The sequence below is a fragment of the Lissotriton vulgaris genome, chromosome 8 (genome assembly GCF_964263255.1).
Source record: "Lissotriton vulgaris chromosome 8, aLisVul1.2, whole genome shotgun sequence".
NCBI classification, from domain to species: Eukaryota; Metazoa; Chordata; class Amphibia; order Caudata; family Salamandridae; genus Lissotriton; species Lissotriton vulgaris.
In genome coordinates, this window is record NC_141696.1 from 427,102,469 (window position 1) to 427,128,449 (window position 25,981).

Below are 25,981 nucleotides of genomic sequence, written 5' to 3' on the forward strand. Positions count from 1 at the left end.
AGGTCTCAAGGCGCTGGTCTCAAGCCATGCCTTAGTCTTTCCTGTTTCAGTACTTACTTGTTGATGTACATCAGACCACCCTCTGCCTACACTAAATTTAAGTCTGCAAAATTCTGGACTTTGCACACTTCAAAAAAGTGCGTGAAGAGGTTTGCAAATTCATTGGAATTCGAGGTTTAAAAATTTTTTTAATTTAAATTGCAGGACTGTTTCAAGGTTGTTGAACCTAGTTGTGTTCCTGTAGCTCAAAACAGGAGTCCAGCCAACTAGCCCTTGGAGTTCATCTGGTAGTACTGGGTTCAAACAGCAAGGCAGACCTCAAGCAGCAGGGGAGTTCTCTGAAATATAAGGCAGTCCTTCTGAATGTCCTCCGCAGGTCCAGGACTGAACTGACGAGTTGGTCAGGGGTCCACTATTTATACCTTGTTCAGTCCTTGGAGTGGGAAAAACCTTTCTACATCTGGTTCTGAAAATTTCCTTCCTCCCCCAGAACAGGCTCCAAGAGGTCTAAAGTGACAATATGCTGGTGTAAAGTTGAGAGTGTGTTGGAAGCAGCCCTTTGAAATATAAGTGAGGCAGGGAACAGCTCTGCCCCTCCCATCCTGACAGGGTGGTCCATCCAGCCAACACCTAGTCCCCCTTTGTCTCAATGTCTGGGAGGAATACACAAAAGCCAACTGCCACTCTAATCACAGTCATGTGACCCAGGAAAAAGGATGCAGGCACTGAATGATTAGGACGAGAAAATGTAAACTTTCTAAAAGTGGACTTTTAGAATTGTAACTTAAAATCAGACTTTACCATTAAAGAGGATTTTAAATTATAATTCATTTGAGACCAACCATGATTTTTCTACCAGTTATCGATCAAAAGTTAGCACTTATACAGTAGGTCTGCAGTAGTGAAAAACGAATTGAAGAGTTTTTCACTACCAGGACTTGTAATATTTTAAAGTACATGTCCTAATTTTAAAATACACTGCACACTGCCTGTGGGCAGTTTAGGGCCTCCCCTTGGGGTGACATATGTATCAAAAAGGAAGGTTTAGGTTTGGCAAAAGGTTTATTTTGCCAAGTCAACTTGGCAGTTTAAAACTGAACATAGAGTGCAATGGCAGGCTTGGGATATGTTTTAAAGGGCTACTTAAGTAGGTGGCACAATAAGTAATGCAGGCTCACTAGTCGCAATCAATTTACAGGCCCTGGTGACAGGCAGTACCACTTTACGAGGGACGTACACGTGAATTAGATGTGCTAACTGAGTGTAAGCCAATTCTACCATGTTTAAAGGAGTGAGCACAAGCACTTTAGTACTGGTTAGCAGTCAGAAAGTGCACAGAGTTCTACGGTCAACAAAAATGGATTTCAGAAAGGAGGAGAAGAGAAGGCAGAAAGTTTGGGGGAATGAATGAATGAATGAAAGAAAATGTATACCGTGCAACTAAAACCCGAAGGCATCAAGGCGTCTATAAAATAAATCTTAAAAGGCAGAGGCAGAACTACGGGTATGCTTTGGCAAAAAATTGTGACTTCAAAGCTTTCCTAAAGGACTGAGGAGTGGGAAGGGCCTTAATTTCAACGGGAAGAGCATTCCACATTTTAGGTGCCACTGTGGAAAAAGCTCTGCCACCCCATTTGGTTCTGCGAATGCGTGGTACAGATAACAAAGATTTGTTCGAGGAGCGCAGATTCCTCGAGGGGCAATAGGGGGCCAAAAGAGCCCCAATCCCCACTGACCTATTTCTCGCTAAGGCGCCAAAGGTAAGGCACAGGATTTTAAAAGAAATCCTGACCTCAACAGGTAGCCAATGCAATGCCTTCCTAGCAGAAGTGGCCGATGCACGTTTGGGAAGTTCCAACACAAACTTAGCTGCCGCATTTTGGACCAGTTGAAGGCGCTGCAGCAGCCCCCTACTGAGACCTGCATACAGCGCATTACAATAGTCAAATCGGGAGCCAATAAGGGCAACCGCGACTTGCTTTCTGGCCTGCTGGGATAAGTAGTGTTTGATTCTCCTCAAGATGTGAATTATGCCCCAGCAGGAAGAGACTGTTCGATTCATCTGCTGACGCATATTGAGGGTGGGCTCAATCAGGACTCCAAGGTTTTTAGCCAGAGCGGTAGGTACCGGACAAGCTCCCAAAGAGGCAGGCCACCAATTAGCCGACCAGATGTCCTCTTTTCCCCCAAACACCACAATCTCCGTCTTCTACCCGTTAAGTTTTAATGAATTGTGAGTCATCCATTTTGCGACTGCCTCTAGGCAGGATTTAAAATTGGAGGCAGCCTCGTTAACGGGCTGGGAGAGGGAGACCAGGATCTGGGTGTCATCGGCGTAGGAAACTACCTCCATCCCAAAAGATCTTATCAACCTGGTAAGTGGGGTCACATAGATGTTAAAAAGGGTCGGACTTAATGCCGACCCTTGGGGGACCCCACATTGCACAGTCAGGGATGGAGACCACACCAAGCCTGTCAGTTCTAACCTTTGCCATTTTAGTTTTGCAGGTGGTGGATATCACTGGCAAGCATGTCCCACTCCTGCTTAAAGGAAGTGTTTGTTTTCAGAAACCGGTGGATCAGTCTTTTCATGAGCAAAGCAGACAGTGGGAAAACTCACCACCCACCCTTAGATGAGCCTATTAAAAAGATGGGCGTGCCAGCATGACATCTGGTGGCACTAAACCGATAGTTGAAAGAAGGCAGTACCAACAATGCCCTCTTGTGGGTTTAATGGTAGGTATAGCTGACACAATCGCCAGTTGTAGGACTGTTGGGGCCCTGGGCAGAAAGGGAAAGTGCGGGGGCCCTCTAAATTGCATACATGCAACACATTCAGGGCTGTTTGCACCTGAATAGATGATCCTTCTCCAGAAGCTGCAGCCCTTCCCTCTCAGCCAAATACAAGCCTCTCTTAACAGCTCATCAGGGGCTGAAAGTGTGAGGGTTGCTTATCTCCCGAGAGCATTAATACTGCCAGGGAGCTAAACAGCCGGGCAACAGCCACCATGCTGTGCCTCTGCGTGGGTGGGGGGTTTAGGCCTAACTGCTGGACAAACCTCAGGAATATGTCTTCTTGCAACTGGGAATGGGACCCCCCTCCCCTTGGGTTCCCCCATGCTACACCATAGCAGTGAGGCCAGGGTAGAGGGTCCTCCTAAGGCGGCGCACTTGCACGGTGGCACCTTTTCTGACTCTGTCGCACATGTGTGGGCCCCACATTGCAAGACTGACTACGGGGTCCTGGGCAACTGCCCATGCCTAGCGCCGGCCCTGTCTGACACCGTACCCGAACCGCTGATTCAGCAGAAGGGGGGGTTGGGTCTCAAATATCATTATTTTGAGATTTAAACCCCTCCCTGCCATCCGGGCAATTGTGACCACTCTTAATTTAAATATCTCTGTCAAGGCTGCTGAGGGCCGTACTCGCCATAATACTGTCATTTATTATAGAAATTGTTGGTATCACTCATCCGGTTAATAATGGAGCAAATACATACTGAAATGGTTGTGTCCTCCTATTCAGGTACAGGTGTTGCGTCTTTATTGCAGAATGTAAAACGGCAACAACTTGCGATGAAATTACGTTCTTATATGTGTATGGCGGAGGGACTTACTGGCTGGCACATTTAGTATCAGAGCCAATGTTGATTGGTGACCGCGAGTCAGAGCATTGCACATGAAGCAACTCCCAGATGTCTCTGGTGAGAAGTCAAGTTCCTGTTTTCAACACCAAACACCAAAACATGACGAAATGTATCATTACAGTAAAATAAATAATTATTCCACTGTCCCCTGGTTTCCTTTTTACAAGGTCAGTATGTCCTGAAATAAAGCAACATGGTTTGGGGGCGGCTTGCACATTCAAATTCTTGTCATGAAATGTATGTATTATCATTCCCCGTTCTCTGACACCCAATGAAGCAGTCAGCGCTGTTACACCACAGAAACCTGCTCCGCTATGACAGCAACCACTGCAGGAACTGAAGAACAGAATTATTTGACACTTTCACAAACACCCACTCACTCTCTCGTTAGAATGAACAGCTACAAAATTTGCGAGCAGTAAGCTAAGATTTTATTTTAAACTCGCGACCCGAGGACAAAATGCTTCTCCACCCCCGCGTAAAATGGCTTGGTGTTGTTTGGTGTGTTGTCAAGTGGGGTTGGATATAGTAGTGGGACTGATGCTGTTTGGTGCAGGGTTGCCTCATACAGCATTATGTGGTCTAGTGTTGGGTGGAGTGATGCAGTGTTTTTACTTTGCATGGTGTGCTTCAGTATGTCAGTTGATGAGTTAGGGTGTAATGTAGAGTGCTGTGGTGTTGTATGGAAGGGTGTGAAGTCATGTCATGTGAGGTGGTTTTAAATAAGGGAAGTGCATTTGACTCTGGAGCCTGCAGTGTGATTTACTGGCATGTGACCTTGTGAAGTGCAACATCCACTTGGGTGGTAATACTGTGGAGTGGTTTGATGTGATGTAGATTGTGATGGTGCGTTACATTCTGCAGTATGGATTTATCTGGAGGGCATGTTGTGAACTATTGGCTGGGATGACATTGCACGACTTCATGTTGTGAGGGTGAAGTAGCTTGGGGAAATGTGTTGTTAAGTAGTATGTTGTATTGGGATGTGCTGCTCAATGGTGCACTGTATTCTGTGATGTGCAGTCATATTGGCGATGAGTGCTATGAGGACTTGTCTGGAACAGTGCTTTGTGGCTTGATATGGTGAGGCTTTAGATGTTGAGATATTGTGATGCTGTGGTCTATGGTGTGGTGGCAGGTCTTGTTGGGTGAGATGAAATTTTATCTTTTGGAGTAGTGATGTAGTATGGAGTGGTGTTGTATGCTGTATTTTGGTGTTAGGTGAGAAGAGGCTGGGGTGCTATTGTTTGAAGTGGAGTTGTGCAGTGCCATGTGGTACATAATGGTATGCTGTACCATGCAGCACGGTGTATAGTGCAAGGTGTTGTTGGGTGAAGGGGGTGTACACTATTGGGCTGTGTTATTTTGTGCAGTGCTGTGTCATATCATGTGGTGTGTGGTGTCCGTCACACTGTGATCTGCAGTGTGAGGCTAATATGGGATTATGTGTTGTACTATTGAGTATACAGTTAAATGAGTGGTATGGAATACTGTAAACTGTTTCTCAAGCAGAGTTTGGCCTCTATGTGGTAGGATTGGTGTTATGCATTGATGCTGTTAAGTGGTTTGGGGTACTGATGCTCCTATAAAGAAGACTGTTATGAATTGTACTGTAAATGAAATTGAATTAAAAAAAAGTGATTTTGTGGACTGTTGAATAGTGTGCTTCACCATGTATGTGGAGCTATTTGAGTTCCCACACCTGTCTCCGTGATGTGTATAAAAAAAAGTATCCTTGAAAATTATGTTTTGTGTGGTACAAAATGTTCATGACATTTTCTATTTTGTAACATTTTTAATAGTCACTCGCGTCAGCAGTATTTTACAGGAACTACTGGCAGGCACCAGTACCATCTTTAAGGGAGACGTTGGCAAGAAGTGCCAACATACCTATATTGGCAAATACTTTGGCCCTCAACTGCATGGCAGTTGTAAACATTCTGGCAGTAGTACTAGTAGCAGCATTACAATTAATAGAGGCACCAATATAAATAACACTGGTAGTTGCAGGACTAAAAGTAGCTTTGGTAGTAATGCATGTAATAGTGCTGGTAGGTAGTTTAGGTGTTTGAGCACTCCCTATCATAGTCGACATGCTTGTAGTAGCAGATGTATTATTACTTGTGGTAGGACATGCACTAGTGCTATCGGTTGTAGAAATAATATTAGGAGTCCAATATTAATTAATGTACTTGGTTCTCTATTAATACTGTTCCCAGACCCTGAAGTAGTCATGTGAGTAGTAGTTGCAATGGTAGTGTAGCAGTGGTAGCAGTATAGTAAGTACTCGCTCCAACACTATTGGTAGAATAACCCTTATACCTTTAATTTATTGAGATGCCGAACACTGAGGCACACATACAAGCAGGTTCATTGTTTGCCTTTTTTTATTAAATGGAATAGTTCAGGCGAATGAAACTTTACCACATGGTTTATTCCCTTGTACTATTTACTCTTCAGGAGCCTACTTCAACTAGATCATTTGTTTGTGAACACTAACTGAAACTGTACAATGTGGTTTATTCTCCTGCACCAGCAGTGTGTACTCTTCAGGAGTCTACTCGATCCAGATAATTTATTTATGAGAATCAACTGAAACTTTATACTGTGGTTTATTCTCCTGTAGTATGTACTCTTCTGGAGTCTACTCCAACTAGATAATTTGTTTATGTGAATCGACTGAAACTTTACAAATGGTTTATTCTCCTGTAGTGAGTACTCTTCACGGAGTCTCCACAAATCAGATAATTTGTTTATGGGTATCAACCGAAACTTTACAACTTGGTTTATTCCCTTGTAGTATTTACTCTTCAGGAGCCTACTTGAACCAGATAATTTGTTTATGCGAATTGACTGAAACTTTACAACCTGGTTAATACCCTTGTAGTATTTACTCTGCAGGTGCCTACTCGAACCAGATAATTTATTTATGATAATCAACTGAAACTTTATAACGTGGTTTATTCTCCTGTAGTATGTAGTCTTCAGGAGTCTACACAAACTAGATAATTTGTTTATGCACATCGACTGAAACTTTACAAGTGGTTTATTCTCCTATAGTGAGTACTCTTCATGGACTCTCCTCGAATCAGATAATTTGTTTATGGGCATCAACTGAATTTTTACAACGTGGTTTATTCCCTTGTAGTATTTACTCTTCAGGAGCCTACTTGAAACAGATAACTTTTTGTGAACACCAACTGACACTTTACAGCGTGGTTTATTCTCCTGCAGTATGTACTCTACAGGAGTCTATCTGAATCAGATAATATGTTTATAAGAATCGACTAATACTTTACAATATGGCTTATGCTCCTGTAGTATGTACTCTTCAGGAGTCTACTCAAACCAGATAATTTGTTTATGACAATCGACTGAAACTTTACAATGTGCTTTATTCTCCTGTAGTATGTATTCTTCAGGAGTCTACATGAACCAGATTATTTGTTTATGATCATCGACTGAAACTTTACAATGTGCTTTATTCTCCTGTAGTATGTATTCTTCAGGAGTCTACATGAGCCAGATTATTTGTTTATGATCATCGACTGAAACTTTACAACATGGTTTCTTCTCCTGTAGTATGTACTCTTCAGGAGTCTACTCGAACCAGAAACATTTTTATGTGCATCGACTGTTAAAAGAAATCGGAAATCGTGAAATCAATCTAAAGGATTTATGTTTTTGGATGTTATAAACAATATGGAATACTTTTAATCTAGTTTACATGGATGATTACAACCGCGAATAAACTCTAAACATTATATAATAAATCATATAAAATAGTAATAGAGACATACCATGAGTACAGGTGGTAATTGTTTCAGTCTTTAAGGTTGCTATGAGTACTACTGGTGAAACTACTAAGAGTACCAAAAGTAGATGTAGGAGTACTGCTAGTAGTAACATCAAGGACAGCAGCCGAGTGCTATGATGACGGTAAAAACATTCTATATCATGGTTTGTATCTCATGAAGTGCTATAGATTATTTTCCAGGTTTCATTTTTAAACCAAGATGAAATTGGACTCTATTAAACGAATCAGTGTAATGGGCTTCCTAATGTGTCTTTAAATGAAATGAAATGGGAGCACATGAAATTGATTCATTGATAGAAATGTGAACCTTATTAAACATTAACCACACTTTGATTGCAGCTTAATAATAGAGGGCAAAGTTACGAATAATGCAGGAAAGTTAACAGGTGTTACTAACAATTGGCAGTGCAATGGATAGGATCACGTGCTGTGAATTTTCTGAGGGAGATATAGAATTAGAGACTGCATTATTTTCCGGTAAAGGGTGCCAATTAACATCATCGACAAAGATGGTGGAGCAGTGTCACTGACAGCGACCCATGCACAATTTTATGTTTTATATGGCTCCTCCATAAGCACCACCCAACAGTGTGCTGATCCCCTGGGTCAGCTGCACAAATCTAGAGGCGGCATAGGGGAGCCACACACACAATCGTTTTCGTCACCCACTTTCCAAACATCGCCAAATATATAGAAATAACTCTTGGACGCATGCACACTCCACCACGTCCATCTGCAACACACAACCCCACACCCACAAATTGAATACGTGGCTTCGTACCCCTCCACCCCCAAAAATCAGAATGTCACTATCATCATCTCAAAGTGCCTTTTTGGCTTTCCCTCCGCCTCTTACCACAGGCTGGGAGGGAGAGGAATAGAATAGCCAAGAGAAAGTGGAGACCAGGCGCTGTGCTGGCAGTGGTTCTACCGAAGAGGTATGGTAAGAAATCATCTGTTACCCGCAGGGCCTCACAGACCCATGGCTAGCACGGGAGACGGTGGCTGGGAATGCTGTTGTGTCAGATTGCCAGGCAGTATGGGAATGCTGGGGAGATGAACCATAATCCCCATCTCCCACTGGCTCTTTTGGATTTCTAGAGACCCGGGAATACGGTAGTGCACAGCCAGCCCTTCCTCTACTTTACAAAAGTCTCTGGTTAGACGGACAAAATAGTGGAAAACCAAGGAAGCAACTGTTTCCCTGGGTGACCTCGCAGCAGTGGAAAAAAACATTTGTTATTCACTGTGGCATAATAACAGTGAGTAACTAGATTTCCAGCCTAGTACTTTTTGGGGCTTTTTCTGCCCATGCTGCACACATCTTGCAGATACTGTACAGTATTGCGAGAAGGCCAAAAGTTCCCAAAAGGTGAGAATGTATTGGCTTTGCCAATGCCTGTTTGCTGCCATTGAACCGCAGGACTAACCTTAGAGCGAATGTTTAGCGAGTATACAACGGCTATGAGGTAATTGAGTGGTGAGTGTAAAAATGAAGACATGTTGTCATGATTCACATTATCATTGTAGACATAAATGAAGCACTGGGCATGGTGAAAAAATTGGCCGAGACACAACGTTTAAGGAGGCAACAGACAAACGTGACAAGAACCATTCTCACCCGACTACTAATGAACCCTCAGTTGGAATGCTTAGCTGCACTCCTAGGGTGAACATGTTGATTCCTTTCGGCAATGGACATTCTATAGCCTAATTTCCTTCACCATTTGTTTACTAACAGACTAAACCCCAACCTTTCAAACCACCTAATGCACAAGTTACTACTTGTGTAACGATTTATCTGTAAGAGACATTAGTTAGTGATCGGTTCCTTACCTTAGAATATCCCCAGGCGTCAGACTGGATCCGGAAATTTTTGCGTAGCAATACCCCTGCGCGTCGGTAGGCGTCGTCCGCGGCTCCGCGTCCGTCGTCCGTGTTGTTAGCGCCGGAATGACGTCGTCGGAGTACTTAGTCGCCGCCCATGCGTGCTGACGTCAGTTCTGATACACAGCTTTTCCGCGCCAGATACGCAGAGCCATGATAGAACCAACACTGGTGCCATGAAACTAGGGCCCTGAAAGGGGATGACCTTAACCCTAGATATCGGTTCGCAGAATGGGGAAGATGGGTGGGTCGGTAAGGAATCTATCACTAACTAATGTCTTTTACAGATATATCGTTACACAAGTAGTAACTTGTGCATCTGAAAGAGACACGTCAGTGATAGATTCCTTACCTTAGAATAGATACCCCAGCAATACCAACCCCGGTGGTGGGTCTGCGAACCAATAATCACACCAGAAAGTCCTGGAGGACGGAACGGCCAAAGAAGCCATCCCTCCGGACTTCGCTGTCCAGGCAGTAGTGTCTTGCAAATGTGTGCAGCGAGGCCCACGTAGCTGCCTGGCAAATGTCCTGCAAGGGCACTCCTCGGCCCAGAGCAGTTGTTGTCGCCGTGGCCCGAGTAGAATGAGCCCGCAATCCAGCAGGGGGCTCCTTTTTGGCCATGGAGTAACATGCCTGGATACACAAGATGATCCACCGCAAGATGATCCTCTTGTGCACCGCCTTTCCCTTCTTAGCGCCCACGTAACCAACAAAGAGTTGGTCATCCACCCGGAACTGGCGTGTGCGATCCAGATAGTAAGAGAGCGCACGTTTTGGGTCCAGACGGTGGAGCCTCTCTTCCTCTTTCGAGGGATGCGGAGGCGGAAAGAAGGTGGGCAAGGTAATGGACTGCCCGATGTGGAAGGCCGTGACAACCTTGGGCAGGAAAGAGGGTCTCGTCCGCAACACAACCTTGTCCGGATGGACAGAGAGGAAAGGAGGTGTAGAAGAAAGAGCCTGGAGCTCACTCACTCTCCTGGCAGAGGTGATGGCCACCAGGAAAGCAGTCTTCAAAGTAAGAAGACGGAGAGGACAGTTATGGCTCAAAGGGAGCACACATTAGATAAGTAAGTACAAGATTCAAGTCCCACTGGGGCATCACGAAGGGAACAGGAGGGAACATGTGTGTGATGCCCTTCAAAAACCTATTTACAATGGGGGACTTGAACAAGGAAGGCTGATCAGGTAGCCGTAAGAAGGCGGAAAGGGTAGAAAGGTACCCCTTGAGAGTGCCCAGAGCAGAGCTCTGCTGGGCAAGAGAAAGAAGAAAGAGGAGAACCTCAGAAAGGGGTGCAGAGAGTGGGTCCACAGCCTTTGCTGTGCACCATGCCACAAATCTGTTCCACCTGCAGGCGTATACCGACTTTGTGGAGGGACGCCTGGCTGCCAGAATGATATCACAGACTTCGGGAGGCAAGTCAAATGGCCTCAACTGCCGAAGCTCAATCTCCAAGCTTGTAGGTGGAGACTGGACAGGTTCGGGTGCAGAACCGTCCCCTGCTGCTGCGACAGAAGGTCCTCCCGAAGAGGCAGACAAATCGGGGGATCGACTGACATGCTGAGTAGCTCGGGATACCAGTATCTTCGTGCCCAGTCCAGAGCCACAAGAATAACCTGGGCCCGGTCGCGCCTGATCTTCTTCAGCACTCTGGGCAGAAGTGGTATAGGCGGAAAGGCGTACAACAGACCGCAACTCCACTCGCGACGAAAAGCGTCTTTGAGCGAGTGCCGCCTTGGAAATTCCAACGCGCAGAACGGATGACATTGCGCGTTCTCTTCTGTGGCGAATACATCGAACAAAGGCTCTCCCCATTGCTGAAAGAGGCCTTGCGCCACATCCGAGTTCAGATGCCATTCGTGATCCATAATGCACCGACGGCTGAGTTCATCCGCCCTGGCATTCAGAGAACCTGCCAGGTGTTGAACCACCAGGGTCACATGGCTGTTTGCCAAAGTATAATCCCCTTGATTATATCTAATAGTTCCAGTGGCTGTTTTATATGTCATGACAGCTAGTGTATTGTTGTTCCATCTGACTACTTCCTGTTTGGGCGCCAGGATACCCGTAGGGTGACAGCTGCGCGATACAAATAATAAATACAATACAATACAATACAATTGGGAGGGGTCTGAGGACCCTCTGGCACTGGAGTGCCAGTCTCAACAGGACTGGACATATGAGCTTGGGGAGGCCAGTGGTATTGACACTTCGCCAGACACTGGATTTGTCTCCCCTCCCACCGTGGTTACGGAGGAGGGGTCTGCTTACAGTGTAGTAATGACGAGGGCGGCCAAGGCCTTAAACCTTGAGATCCCCGTCGCGGCCGTGAGGACTAACCTCCTCACTGAGGTCCTCAAACCGCAGTCAAGCCATGTTTTCAGGCTTTTTCTGAATCCCAGCAGGGTGTCAATTTGCCTGATGTTTTGGGGAAGCTCATTCCACAGCCTAGATGCAGAAGTGCAGAAGGCTCTGCCTCCCATCCTCGATCTGATCCTGGTGGTTGCTGCCAAACCCAGGCTAGAGGAGCGCAGGGACCTGGTGGGCTTATACCAGGTGAGCCTTTCCTGTAAAGTAATAGGTCCCGTGTTGTGCAAGGCTCTATACACAATACATAGGGACTTAAAAGCGACTCTACTCCCGATTGGCAGCCAGTGTAGGTCTCTGAGTGCCAACGTAGTGGAAGAACTGCGAGGTCTTTTAAGTGCCAGCTTGGCCGCTATAGACTGGACCCTCTGGAGCCCCTGTAAGATGTATAAGGGGCCCCTAGATATAGGGAGTTACAGTAGTCCAGTCTGGCCAGGATCACACTCCTAACCACTAGCGGTCTAGACTCATCAGGCAGAAGGGGCAAAATCTGTCTGAGCGCTTTCAGTAGTCCAAAGCAGACACTGATGGTTTTATTGGTCTGAGAGGTCATTTGGAGATCCGCATCAAACATTACCCCTAGATTGCGCACGGTCTTAACTGGGATGCAAGGATCAGCTCCCGGTGCAAGCCTGATCTCATAGGAAGGTTGCTGACTCAGTTTGGCTGACGAGCAGTAGACTACCTCCGTCTTCCCCTCGTTAAATTGGAGGGAGTTTGTTTTCAGCCACCTGGAGACCCTGCTCATGCAGTTCTGAAAGGTCTCCATGGTCACCGCCTGTTTCCCTTCTAAGGAGAACACCAGTTGGGTTTTGTCTGCGTAATTTATCAAATCTATTCCATAGGTTTTAATCATGGGGATCAGAGGCTGCAGATAAAGATTAACAAGAATAGGGCTGATCGAGGAGCCCTGAGGTACTCCATGACTGACCGGGGACTTGGGAGATGAAAAGGGTGCTAGGGTCACCACCTGTTGTCTGCCTGTCAGGAAGGATTGTATCCACCTCAGGGCCTTGCCCTTCACGCCCAGTTTTTCCAGCCTACTTAGCAGAACTGCATGGCTAACCGTGTCGAATGCGGCCGACATGTCCAACAGCACCAAGACTGAGGAGTTGCCATTGTCGGCTCGCATTCGAAGGGTGTCCAACATGGTTGCCAATGCAGTTTCTGTTCCGTGGCCTGGGCGGAAGCCAAATTGGTCCTTGTCCAATAGGCAGTTATCTTCCAGATATCCTGACAGGGACCTACTGACCACCTTTTCCACGATTTTTATCGGGTAGGGCAGGAGGGATATGGGTCTGAAGTGCGCCGGAATAGTAGGGTCCAGCGAAGGCTTTTTAAGCAGGGGGGTAACCACTGCCTGCTTCCATGCTTCCGGCACTATGCCTTCCTCAAGGGATTGGCGGCAGATCTGATGCATCCACGGGAACAGCTCTGGCCCATATTCCTTCCAGATCCTATGCGGAAGGGGGTCTAAATGCGACCCTGATGACACATTATGGGCCAGACTAAAAAAGAGCTCCTCTGTAAGAGGGGTGAAATTTTCCAATGATGACAGTATTGGTAGAGGTTCCTCTTCTTCTATCTGTGCCACTGCATCTTTGCCGCTAGCCATTTCCTCCTTCAGCCCCCCCACAATTTTAGCAATCCTTTCCTCAAAGTAGATTGCAATCTCATCACATAGTTCTTGAGTAGCAATCACCTTTTTGCTCATACAGGTGGGTGTGAGAGATCCCTTATGATATTAAAAAAGGTTTTAGTACTGTTAAGGGACTGAAGAATAGTAGTGGCATAGAAGAGTGCCTTAGCTTTGGCAATAGCTCCTTTATATTTTGCCTGTTCCACTTTCAGCAGTTTTTTGTCCGACTCTGAATAGCATCTACGCCATTTCTTTTCTGCCTGTCGGCGTACATTGCATAGAGATTTCAGCTCCTCATTAAACCAGGGAGCAGATGGTTTCCTCTTATTCTTTATATTTTTCAGAGGGGCAAATCTATCCAGGGTATTTATGATGTGATTACAGTACTTTTGATAGTTCAAGTCTACCGATTCCTCTGGGTCATAAGATATGTTGCTTATAAAGATAGGCTTTGTTTTATCCTTTGGTAATTTAGACCAATTCCGTCCCTTCCTGTAAGTCACCGGGCACTCACTTCCGTTCCCCTCAGTGAGTATGGAGATCTGGAAATGGATTAGGGAGTGGTCGGTCCAGCACTGAGGTAGGATATCAATCACCTTAGTCTCAGTCTGGTTGGTGAAAACCATATCTAGGATATGCCCCCCTAAGTGGGTTGGTTTCTGTACCAGCTGATCAAGGCCCCAGTTTCCACAGATGTCCTTCAGATCCCTCAGATGGCTCCCCAGGGACCCATTGTCCCATAGATTAAAATCTCCCAGGATCAGCATTCTGGAGTGAGACAGGGCAAGGGCAGCGATGGTGTCAAACAACGCCTGGTATTGTGTATCCGCACCAGGTGGTCTATAACATAACAATCCAGTCAGGATCCTACCTTTTGGTTCTTGCAAGGAGAACCCCAGTAGCTCCACCCCCGCCACCCCATCGATCTGTAGAGGGGAAAGTCCCACTTGTCTTTATAAATCACTGCAAGCCCCCCTCCTCTTCCCAATAGCCTAGGTTTATGGAATAACTTATACCCTTCCGGGCACGATGAGCCCAACTCAACAGAGGTGTCCACACTAGTCCACGTCTCCGTGATGAATAGGGCATCTAGGTCCATGTCATTTAGCACATCTGACACTTCCTGGTGATGTTTTACCAGGGATCTACTATTGATCAGCCCACAATCCAGCATTACAAAGGACTGTGGTAGAGCATTATGAGATGTTCCTTCCACACTCTTACCTATGGCCAATAGCTCGTCCTTGGAATACCTAAAATCGGCAGCGGTCTTGGCCCTAAGCCCGTCCGGAGCACGGACGGGCACAGACGGGCTTTCCTCTGGCGCTCCTCCGGCGCGACGCTGCGCGCTTGCATCCTGATCTTTAAATGAGGTGTGGCAAAGGGTACTCGCAAACACTAGAGCGCTAGCCCCCAATCTCCCCCGTCACCCGTCTCCTGTAAAACAGGCTCAACAGACGGGGCCTCCTCATGGAAATAAAAATCTCCAAAGGCCGTCGGAAGCGGCGCCCAGCGGCGCCGTTCCGGCGCCAGAGTCGGACCGGAGGGAACATTGGGGACGGCGTCCACAGTGGGCGCCGGGGGCGACACCCGTTGGGCCGGCGCCGGTGAGGTCGTGAGGTCGACCGGCGACGACCCGGATCCGGTGAGGTCCTGCGGCACCGGGACCAAAGTCGCCGGTGGCGTCGGGGCCGAAGCACCCGACGGCGTCGGGGCCGAAGCACCCGACGGCGTCGGGGCCAAAGCACCCAACAGCGTCGGGGCCGAAGCACTCGACCCGCTAGGGCCTCCAGCCGGGACCGTTGGGCCTGGAGGCGCCACGGAACCCGACGGAGGAGGGAGGGACCTCATGGCCATGAGGTACCACTCAATCTCCTGCGGCGTCGCGCCGTGCCCAGGGACCCGAAGGTGTGGGGCAGGCGGCGACGCTCGCGACTCCCTTGGAGCCGCGTGGGCGGTGTCGCCTGAACTCAAGGCCGCATCGTGCGAGCGTCGGGGTGGGTCGGAGGAACGATGACGTCCCTCCGACCTCTCATGCCTCTTACCTGAGGACTTGGATCCCGATGACCGATGTCCACTCCCGGAGCTACGATGACTCCGACCCAGCGACCGGTCCCTCGACCTCCTGTGGGACCGGGACCGGGACCTGGAATGGCGCGGGGCCGACTGCCGGAGCTCGAGTCGCTTGCGGGACCGCTCCCGCCTAGCTTTAGACGTGAGGGCCCGGCAGTCGGAGCAGGTGCGATCGTCGTGGTCGAGGCCTAAACACTTCAGGCACCGGCGATGGGGGTCCATGACCGACATCAGTCGGTCGCACTTCAAACAGGGTTTGAACCCGGGCATCCCTACCGGCACCGATAGAGTCGAAGACTTGAGGAAAGAAATGATCAAAAGATCAAAAAAGTTCAGTCAAAAAATGACTAGGGGTAGAGCTTCTCCGGATCTGCGCTAGCTGGCGCGGAAAAAAAGAAGAACTGACGTCAGCGCGCATGGGCGGCGTCTAAGTACTCCGACGACGTCATTCCAGCGCTAACGACGCCAACGACGGATGTGGAGCCGCGGACGACGCCTACCGACGCGCAGGGGTATTGCTACGCAAAAATTTCCGGATCCAGTCTGACGCCTGGGGATATTCTAAGGTAAGGAATCTATCACTAACGTGTCTCTTTCAGATAACGCCGAACCTAGTGATCCAGGAGATTCTGGAGATTGTGGTTCCCTATATTTAGAAAACAAATGAAGGAGTATCACCCGATGAGTAGGTAGAAGGTTTTCCAAACGTGGAATCAATATTCCTTGTTAAAAAACCAATACACCACCAACACATAATTGAGATACGTAGGTCGTAACTCCCCTTCCAGTATCTCACCCTTTATTTTAACATTGTCCAGTTGCTTTTTCATTAAAATTCTTTTACAAACCATAAACAGGACAATTTTTAACACTGTATTTTTTCATTTGTTGCACTTACACTTCACAACCTGCTTCACGGCAATCCAGGTGTCGAAGCACACCCTGGTGACGCTAGGCCACCAGGGTGGACCCCGATGATGAAGCATGTCACCACTAGGTGGTGAGTGAGGGTTTTTTTAACAAGGAATATTGATTCCACGTTTGGAAAGCCTTCTACCTACTCATGGGGTGATACTCCTTCATTTGTTTTCTAAATATTTGTGACCAGGGGATCAGGAGTATTTCTCGTCCATTGTCCACGGACATAATCCCTTACTCTCCATTTTTGTTTTCTCGGATTGTGGTTCCCTCCCATCACTACATCCTGATTTTGGAAAGTCCCAGGGAGAGTAAGGACAACAATTTCTGGAAATGATTTAGAATATTGTGCTAAAATATGATTCCAGTGTCCCATTACCATAAGAACAATATTTGCGCTCAGCTCGGAGAAACTGAAACACCGTCATACAATATGGGAAAACTGCATGGCTGTATGTCAACTGGCCGCCATGATTCCAGGCTGCCATGACTCCAGGCCGCCATGACTCCAGGCCGCCATGAATATAGGCCGCCATGGCACCAGGCCGCCATCGCATCAGGCCACCATGACACCAGGCCGCTAAGGAAACAAGGAGTCAGACCCAATATTTTACCGCCTTCCATTCATTGTAATGGAAACAAATCATTGTTGAGAAACTGATATCTCATTATTGTGAGGGACGGTATTCTGCGTTCTGCAGAACAAAATATTAATAATACGACCAGTTCACTCACAGTTTTCATTAACTGTACGCCGGGTTGTGGAGATAGGAAAAAGAGGAGGCTCACAACCAAACATGGCGGAAAAAAAAGAAAGTCATTAGCTTTCAGAAATTATACACGAATTAGTAAAACAACCATTACGTTGTGAAACATGCAAATGTGCGCGAAGTGAGTTCTTTTGAGTACTCTGCACAGCCACAACAGCCAGAAAGCCCGTGCTAGTTAGACAGCTTGGAAAGAGACAGCCTGAGGTTAGTGTTAAGCAGCAGACAGCACAGCTTCACCTGAAATACTGCCAGCGGCCAGCAGTCACATCGTCCAGCGGTATGGAATGGTCACCCACTCTGGACATCAAAATGGAAGAATGGAAAATGTGACGGGGAAAACAAGATGAGCTCAACGTACGAGTCTTGGGAAAAAAAATCAGACAAAAGCAGTACAAACTAGAACTAATCAGGTACACAGTAATGGAAGAAAATATAACAGACAATGGCAGTGAGATTTAAAGCAAAACATCAGACAAGACATGATTTTTTTACAAATATGTCATGGAGAAGGAACGAGGAGCATATTCCTATGCAGCAATAAAAACAGTTTACATAGACAATTTGCTTGCTGTGTCATGTCCTTGCCTGTATGGTTGAACACTAGCGCACTGATGCACCCTTACAGGCTTTGACGTTCACGGTTTGCTGTTTTGAGCCATCGTTGCTTTATTTTCTGCACCGCTGCCTGTTCTGCAGTATTCTGCTGGATTTGCCTTTCCTTACTTTAATGCACACTTGCCTTCTTTTTCTAGGTTTTGCCTGCTGGATGCTTGGCTTTTTTGCTGCACATTTGCCTGCTTTTCTGGGTCCTTGCTAGATTTGATGGATGCTACTATGCATGGTTGTGCCCTTGCCTGATTCACACACCTCTTCTGCTCTTTTCTCTCGAATTTTTGCAGGTCAAATTCCTGCCTTCTAAATGTGTTCTTAACCTGCTTTGCTGCCACTTTGCCACTCTGCTGCACGCTTCCTTACTTTACTGAACACTAGTCACACTTGCTAGGCTACTGCCTCTTTTGCTGCACTCGTGCCTGCTTTGCTGTACTGCAGATAGTTTAGTGTGCATATGCTTTCTTTGTTGCGTGCGGCCCTGCTTTTTTTGCAAGCCTCCTCGACTCAGTATTATTGCCTGGTTTTGATGCATGCTTTCCTCCTTTATAGGGTCTGGCTGACAGGGCAGCTGTCACCAGATAATTATGTGAGAATCACCAGGAGAAGGGTTTTGGCTCTGTCCACATGTTGGGAACCAGGAGTACATGTTTTGAGTGGGCAGCGTTGTGTGCTTCCAAAACAAAGTGCTTGGCCACCACACAGCTGTGATCATTATGGTCTGGTTTGACAGTGCAGCTGTCGCCAGACAATTATGTGACAATCATCAGGAGAGGGGCTTTGGCCCTGCCCACACGTTGGGAGCCAGCAGCATATGTTTTGGTTGGGCAGTGGTTGTGTGCTTCCACAAAAAAGTGCTTGCCCTTCACACAGCTGCGATTATTTTGTTTATTTATCCAGCTGCCTGAGCTTGAACTTCCAGGGGCACACACATGACATTGTCATGCAATTAAAGGGCCTAAGATTACTAATTAGATTTTTCTCTGGTAGCAGCACAGATTAGGAGGATGCCAGTTATTAACCTACATGACCTTTTAGGTCTGGCTTGACAGTGCACCTAGTACATGACCTTTGAATCTACACCAGTATTATTCAACAGTTGTTTAATTCCAAACAAATTCATATTCATTCCCCCATGCTAAATACTTGCAATGCTTCACACTGCCATACAACATTCTTGTAAAGCCAGACCTATTGGCATTTCCTATGCTATAATTTGTGTTGCTAAGCCCTTGTTATGCTTTTTGTAATTTTGCCCCGTCATTCTGCATCCATTGCCCAAAGTGAGACTGTTTTCCTTTGTACGTTGTCTTGTATTTTTGCTCTTTAACGTCTCCATTTAGCCACAGTATTTCTGGCGCTGATGCTCTATTTACTCTCTTTATTACCATTCTTTACCGTTTGATATAGTTACGTTATTCTCCCAATCTATCTATCTATCTATCTATCTATCTATCTATCTATCTATCTATCTATCTATCTATCTATCTATCTGTCTATCTATCTATCTATCTATCTATCTATCTGTCTATCTGTCTATCTGTCTATCTGTCTATCTACACACAAACACATTTTCTTTGTGTATAAAGAGGTTCAGCCAAACTGCCAAAGGATATAGGCCTGCAAAACCCCCTTGAACCGCACGTGGTGACTACTGCATACTTCAAGGTGGGGGCAGGAGGGCATGAACGAGAGAGCGAGAGAGAAAGATTCCGCGGATTTGTAGCTTTGCTGACACCTGTCACTTTCTGTCAGGCAAGAGCAGTTCATCTGAGAGACAGCTGTCTGGAAGAAGGTCTGAGCTGGAACTGTGTGATGTCTAGGTATTCAGAAGAGAAGAGGTCATGTGCTGTTCTTTTCCCATTTTGTACCCAATATTCCTACTCAGGGCAAACTCTATTTCAATGTGTTTTGCGGAGTATGGCCAGACCCCAGCTCTAGAGCTGGACATACAGTAGGTGGAGGTACCCTTACGAAACACTGGCTTACATGGTTGATGAAATTCCCAGTTGTTCCCTCAGCATGTGTTGTCGAGGCTTGAATTTTATTCTATAGGCGAGTCCACTCCTGGTAGGTGCTAAGTACTTTAGCCTATGGTTAGTGGGGTACTTTATGCCAGGAAGTCCTGGGATCTTGTTCTCTCTAAGCAGTAGGTGAAATAGGGGTTGCCCGTACAAAGGTAAGGGTGTATTTTTTTTTTACCACGTAGATGGGGTTGTGTTATTTTATTAAATACATTAATTGATTAAAGGGAATCCTGTGTAAGGTGTGCACACACTGAACAGTTGCCTTGCTGGCTCACCATCACTAATACTGCAAATTGGAGGCACATCCTTATTTCAATATTTGCTATTATGGGTAACAAATGGCGGGGACTTTCATTCTCACTTTGTAAAAGCACACCTAAAGAACTCAGGGGGTTCTTCTGCAGTTCGTAAAGGGACAGAACTCCATTTGTGTTCACATGCAGCTCAACACCAGTTGAGAAAAACCTAAGTAAGGGGTTAGAGACAGGAAAGCCTTTCACCTAAACCACTGGGTTACATTTACTTCTAGTGTCTCTGTTTCTCTTTGACCTTGCCCAGGTTGGGTGAGTGGCAGCACTGGTTCTTAGCAGACCAGGCTAAGGCAGCTGTCCTGAGTGACAGCAGGAGCACTCAATTAATCAATGACCATTTATAGAGAGCAGGGCTACCTCAAACGAGCACTCAGCATCAGACTGAGGATCTGCTGCCATGGGCGCCCGCTGTCACCATGTGTATCCGACCTACTGGTGCGTGGGTGACCTGGGAGAATACTAGGTAGAATACTTACGAAGCATTATTGCCTGCTTCACAGCACGTTTTCGGGCAGGATTCCTATTTCCATAACTATTTATTCCATATTTCTAGGATATTGCCTTACCTTCTAAAAATAACACTTCCTAATCATTAGTTCTAAAAAAATAAACACTTTGAAAAAGGAACACTTCCCAAAGAGTTTGTTTCCAAAATATATTGAAGTACGGACAGTGAAAGGCTTGAAGGGGTTACAGGCTAAGGGTATAGGGAATACAGGTGAAGGATACAGGTTTAGAGATTGGGTTAGGCACACAGAGATAAATGTACAGGGTTAAAAACTGGGGTATAGAGTTTAAGGGTTTGGAACCTGGTGTTAAGGGTATGGGATTGGGAATATAGGGTATGGAGTATAGCTATCTAAGGTTTGGGGTTAAGGGTTGATGGTATAGACTTAGGAGTTAAAGGTTTGGGGTATAGGATTAAGGGTTTGGGATATAAGACTAAGCGGTAAAGGTTGGGGGCAAGGATACAGGGGGAAAGGTTATGGGGTTCGGAGTATAGAGTTAAAGTATACCAACTTAACATGTTACATGTTAGGTATGAAGGGCACAGGATATAAGGGCTTTCGCTTTCAGGTTAGGAGTTCAGACTTAGGGCTTTGGGGTATAGATGTTATGGATCATGGGATATGGGTTCGGCATATGTGTTTAAGGGTATACATATGCATCTGGCTCCAAAATTACCCGACAGCCTTGCTTACATGTTAAATTTTTTTTAAAAATACCGCCTTTTTATATATTTTACAAACAATGTATATCTTTGTAAGTTTTACTCATGGTGGTTTTCCCACCATTTTATGTTTTTTTAATGAAATCAAATTAAAGTATATTTGACTGGACTTGACTTTCAAGGGTATAGGTCACAGGGCATAGATGGTAAGAGTATTGGTGTAGGGATTGGGCTAAGGCGATTGGGTATAGTGCATAGGATTAAGGACATGGTTAAGGATTTGGAGTTAAGGGTATGTGGTATAGGAGTCACTGGTGTAGGGTTAAAGGTACATGCTTAAGTGTATAGCAGTTAGGTTTTAGGGTTATGGTAACAGGATAAGGGGTACATAGTTGAGGATTTATGGGTTTTGGGATGTATGTCTATGGAGTTGGGTGAAAGGTTAAGCCATATAATTTCCTTTCTTCAGTGTGACTGTTGGGAATATGCTTAAGATGCGTTGACGATTGTTGCACTTCTTTTTTATGCCGGAACTGTTCTTAGATACTCAATTGTAACGATTGATATATGTAATGCATTGCTTTGTCAAGAGTATCCTGTACCTCCTTACTTTTGTCTGTATCGCTCTTTCGCCTGATTGTATGCCTTTTTTCTCAAACTAATAAAATAATTTGAACACAAAAAAAATTAAAAAAAAATGTAAAAAAGACAAAGTGTTGTCTTTCACAGTACTTAATTCATTTTAGTGGAACACACTACAATTTTGAAGTGATGCAATTAGAAGTATTAAAACTGAAGCTTTTTCTCAGAAGAAAATGTAATTAACAGGGCACGCCCATTTCTAAAGTTGGTGAATACTGACACCTGTAATAAGCGATTGAACATGCCTGTTAAGGGACTCAGTGGGGTCCAGGGGTTAGTTTTTCTAACGTTTTGGTGAGAAAATGAGAAGGAATATTTGTTATCCTTGTTTTATGGTATAATATGTAATTAAAAAGTATGGAAAAATAAGTCACTTAATGCCCCCGTGCCTAAAAAATGAATGTGTCCATCTGTAATGCAACTGGTGCTCATATAAAGCGTTCTGATAACTTCGGGTCAAGTTGGCGCTATATAACCCCCCCACCCAAAATAATTAAAAGTGATGAACACTGCCTTCTTCCACAGTGGAAAGCTCGTCACTCACACTGTGCAGCTGGACTCAACTTGTAGAAGAAATGTCCCCAATTAAAAGCTTCCGGACAGAAGCTTCCTGGACAGACATGAGATACGTACACTTTGCGCCATATCTCCAGGAAGGTCGGCGACCTCAGCCAGCAATCATCTCAGAGCGGGAAGAGTTCGCAGGGAATTGGTCTTCCTGTGCAGAGGGCAGATGCTTCCGGTCTGATTCCTGCTTCTGTTTTCACCAAGGAGAGCGCGGATCACCATGGGCCTTGCATCTCGCGCAGCCTGCGGCTGAGATCCGCTTTTGGACTGTTGTCAGACGTGTACTTGGAAATAAATACAGGCTGGCACCAATCCTACCTTTACCATAATCTGCTCCTCCAGAAGGATAGTGCTCTATCTGAGGAGTGGAGATAACACATGGCCATATCACACCACACAGGTGCTGGGAATTGTGTTGCCTTGTTACTATAAGACATATGAATGCATTTGGAGGAACATCTAATATACACGTCAGGGATGTATGTCAGTACAACGCGATCATTTTGATTGCGGTACTTTACATCGCAGATTTTACAACGCAAGTCGTTACAACAACTTGCGTTAGAGGGCGCCGATTGAGGAATATTATAATTTTATATTCCAACACCAGTCCACGTAACAGTAGGGAAGGTGTTACATCTGTAAATGAAGTAAATGCAGACTAAAGGGATGGAGTCAGGAGCAAGTTGTAATTGGGGGCACAGCCTTTTAAAAGGCTATGGACTTATCAAAAGGACACTAGAATACTATTACACCAGGACCATCTTAAGTGCGCCGGGTTATGCCCATACTTGGATCCTGGGCTCACGATGCCACTAGAGTCAAGCTAGCCTGGCTGATGAAGGATGAACCCTCGAAATATGGCCCTGGTGTTTGCTTCCGGTCCAGGGAGGACCTGACTTGGCAGTTAGAGTTGGACTGTTCCCATGAGGCACAGGGTCAAGACTGATTTGCATAGGGCTATGTCCAAACTGGGGTGGCGTGGTGAGCAAAAAACGATGGATTCAATCCAGAACTCTTGACTGGAGGTGAATGTTTTGATTTGTTCTGCAATCCCTTCATCATTTGTGTGGGTTCTGCAAACAATTTAATGCGTCATGCTTCAATGTACTTTTCACTGGTAAAACAAACCCTCATGCATTACAATGCAAGCACTCCTATTACACCAAATAGTAAACAGCATGAGGTGAGAAAAATATTTATTTGGGTACAAGCAAAGCACCTTCTATGCATATTCTAAAGCATTGGTAACAACAGGTATAGACTACAGATCTACAAGTTTTCTCCTCTCTAGATGCAGCAAAATATGTATTGCTCAGAAACAGGAAAATATGTAAAAAAAGTAACAATACAAAATTACTCTGCTAAGTATCGATACTATTGGAATCAAGATGTGTCACCAAGAACAGAAAACCAACCAAGAAAAATATATTCCGTTCATCATTTCCAATTCTCATTCAGGAACATAGGGTTACTGAAATGTCATGGTAATGGGGTGCTATGATGCATCAATTCAATTTTATTTATTTAAAAATGTTTTTTCTCTTGGCTAAGAAATCAGAAATGCTAATTTAAAAAAATGAAGGTATCTCCCCTTTACACTGGATTTAATGAAATAACATTTAATTCCCACATTTGGAAATATACTTTGTTTTGTTAAAATATAAAAACGCCTTTACTTTTTTTTTAATTTTTAATTTTTTAATTTTCCTTCATTACAACATATTGTTATGAGCATTACATATATCACAATTTTATACATTAATTTATAATATAATACTTTAAACACCAGCATTAATTAATAATAACATACCACTTGTATACTACATCTACCTAAAGAAAGCTTACGCATACTAATATTCAGCTATAATAATCGATCAAACTCAGAAAAGTACCACAAAAAATAAAAAAGAAGATGAAAGCCACAGACAATGATGATAACGATACCTTCAACATTCTCCTTCCCCCTCCCCTAGTTACTCCTTCTTTGCCTCTCTTTCCAGTTACATATTGGCTCCCAAATTCTACTCCCCAATAGTCTTCCATTTCTCCCCTTTCGAGCATACATTTTTTCCTCTATATTATAAGCATACAGAGTGTTTGCTAGCCAGCATTGCAAGCTCGGAGGGCTTTTATCTAGCCAGGCCCTTGCTATTGTGAGCCTATAGACCGCCATTATTAGAAACATAAATTCAGCATATTGAACCTGCTCCTCATTATTCACACCTAACATAATCCACGTCGGCGTAAGGGATATCTCTATACCCAGTGAAGTTGCCAGAAACCCCTCAATCCCACCAATCAATGATCGCAACTTGGGGCATGTTGCAAAAATATGTACACTATCTGCTTCCAGCTCATTGCATCTAGGGCAGTTGATACCTTGATTCCCCCCCCATTTTGCAATCTTTGCAGGCGTAAAATACAAGAAATACAGTGTTTTATAATGCTGCGATTGCAATGGGGCAGCGCAGATTATCGTACAGCCCAGGTTTAGAGAATCATAAAACAAACTACCATCAATTCCCAATTTATCCTCCCATTTCTTACTAAATTTATCTAAATCATCTTGCTTCTCTTCCACCAATGCTGCATAAAAAGTTTTAATAGAGCAATCCCCCATCAATTTTATTTTCTCCATAATCCCTATTTTATTAAAGCCCGCTGGACCTCCGGCTTTGTTGTTAAGAAAGCTTCTGACCTGTAGATATTTAAAAAATCCCCTATTATCTAGGCCGTATGTATCTCTCAGCTCTGAGAATTGCTTAAAACCATCCTGTGAGAGTAAATCACCAATTTGCATGACCCCCCTTGCAGCCCAGTCTGCCATAACATGATCAGCAAAAATTTCCTTAGGCAGTGAACTGTTATTAAATAATTGGACATACCTATTATACCTTCCCATCTTTACTTTCTTTAAAAATGCATTCCAAACCGTCACTGCCGCTCTTACGGTTTTAAATTTAGTCCGTTTAAAATAACTATAGTCAATACATTTTAAAAAGCAATTCTCAGCGTTTACCCCTAACGCGACAGCAAAAACCTCTGTCGACATCTGCTGCAAACTTACATCATCAGAATTTCCGCCAATAAGGCCTTGGATATAATGGAGCACCGTAGCCATGTAATACAAACGAAAATCTGGTGCCCCCCACCCTCCTTTTTCTCTAGGAAGCGTCATGTACCTATAGGCCCTCCTGGTCTTACCTTGGGCCCAAATAAATCTATTACATATTGCCTCTATACTGTTAAACCAACTGGCTTCGATCAACAAGGGTACAGCCCTGAACACATACAAAAATTTAGGTAAAATCATCATTTTGATTATATTTGTACAACCAACCAGCGAGAGGTGTAGGTTATTCATTCTTTCCAGATCTTTTTTCGTTTGAGCAATCAAAGGATCCATATTTTTTTCCACAATTCTACTTACTTCCGCTGTCATTTGTACCCCTAAATAGGTTGCTATGTTCGTTACTCTATCATCATTGCAAATAGCCCACTGATTTTTTACTATCTGTGTTTTTGTAGTGTT

The 25,981-nt window shown here is 45.0% G+C and overlaps 1 protein-coding gene across 2 annotated transcripts in view; it reads right to left on the reverse strand.

Moving 5' to 3' along the window:
• The window catches only part of SLC9A7 (solute carrier family 9 member A7), a 471,766-nt gene that overhangs the window by 94,497 nt on the left and 351,288 nt on the right, over positions 1–25,981 (reverse strand). The window contains exon 13 of one of the 2 annotated variants that reach the window (XM_086934194.1): positions 17,357–17,416. The exons of the other annotated variant lie outside the window; for it this stretch is intronic. Coding sequence (XP_086790320.1) covers positions 17,357–17,416 — 60 coding nt within the window. The remainder of the gene's footprint in view (positions 1–17,356; positions 17,417–25,981) is intronic. 2 annotated transcript variants of the gene reach the window in all.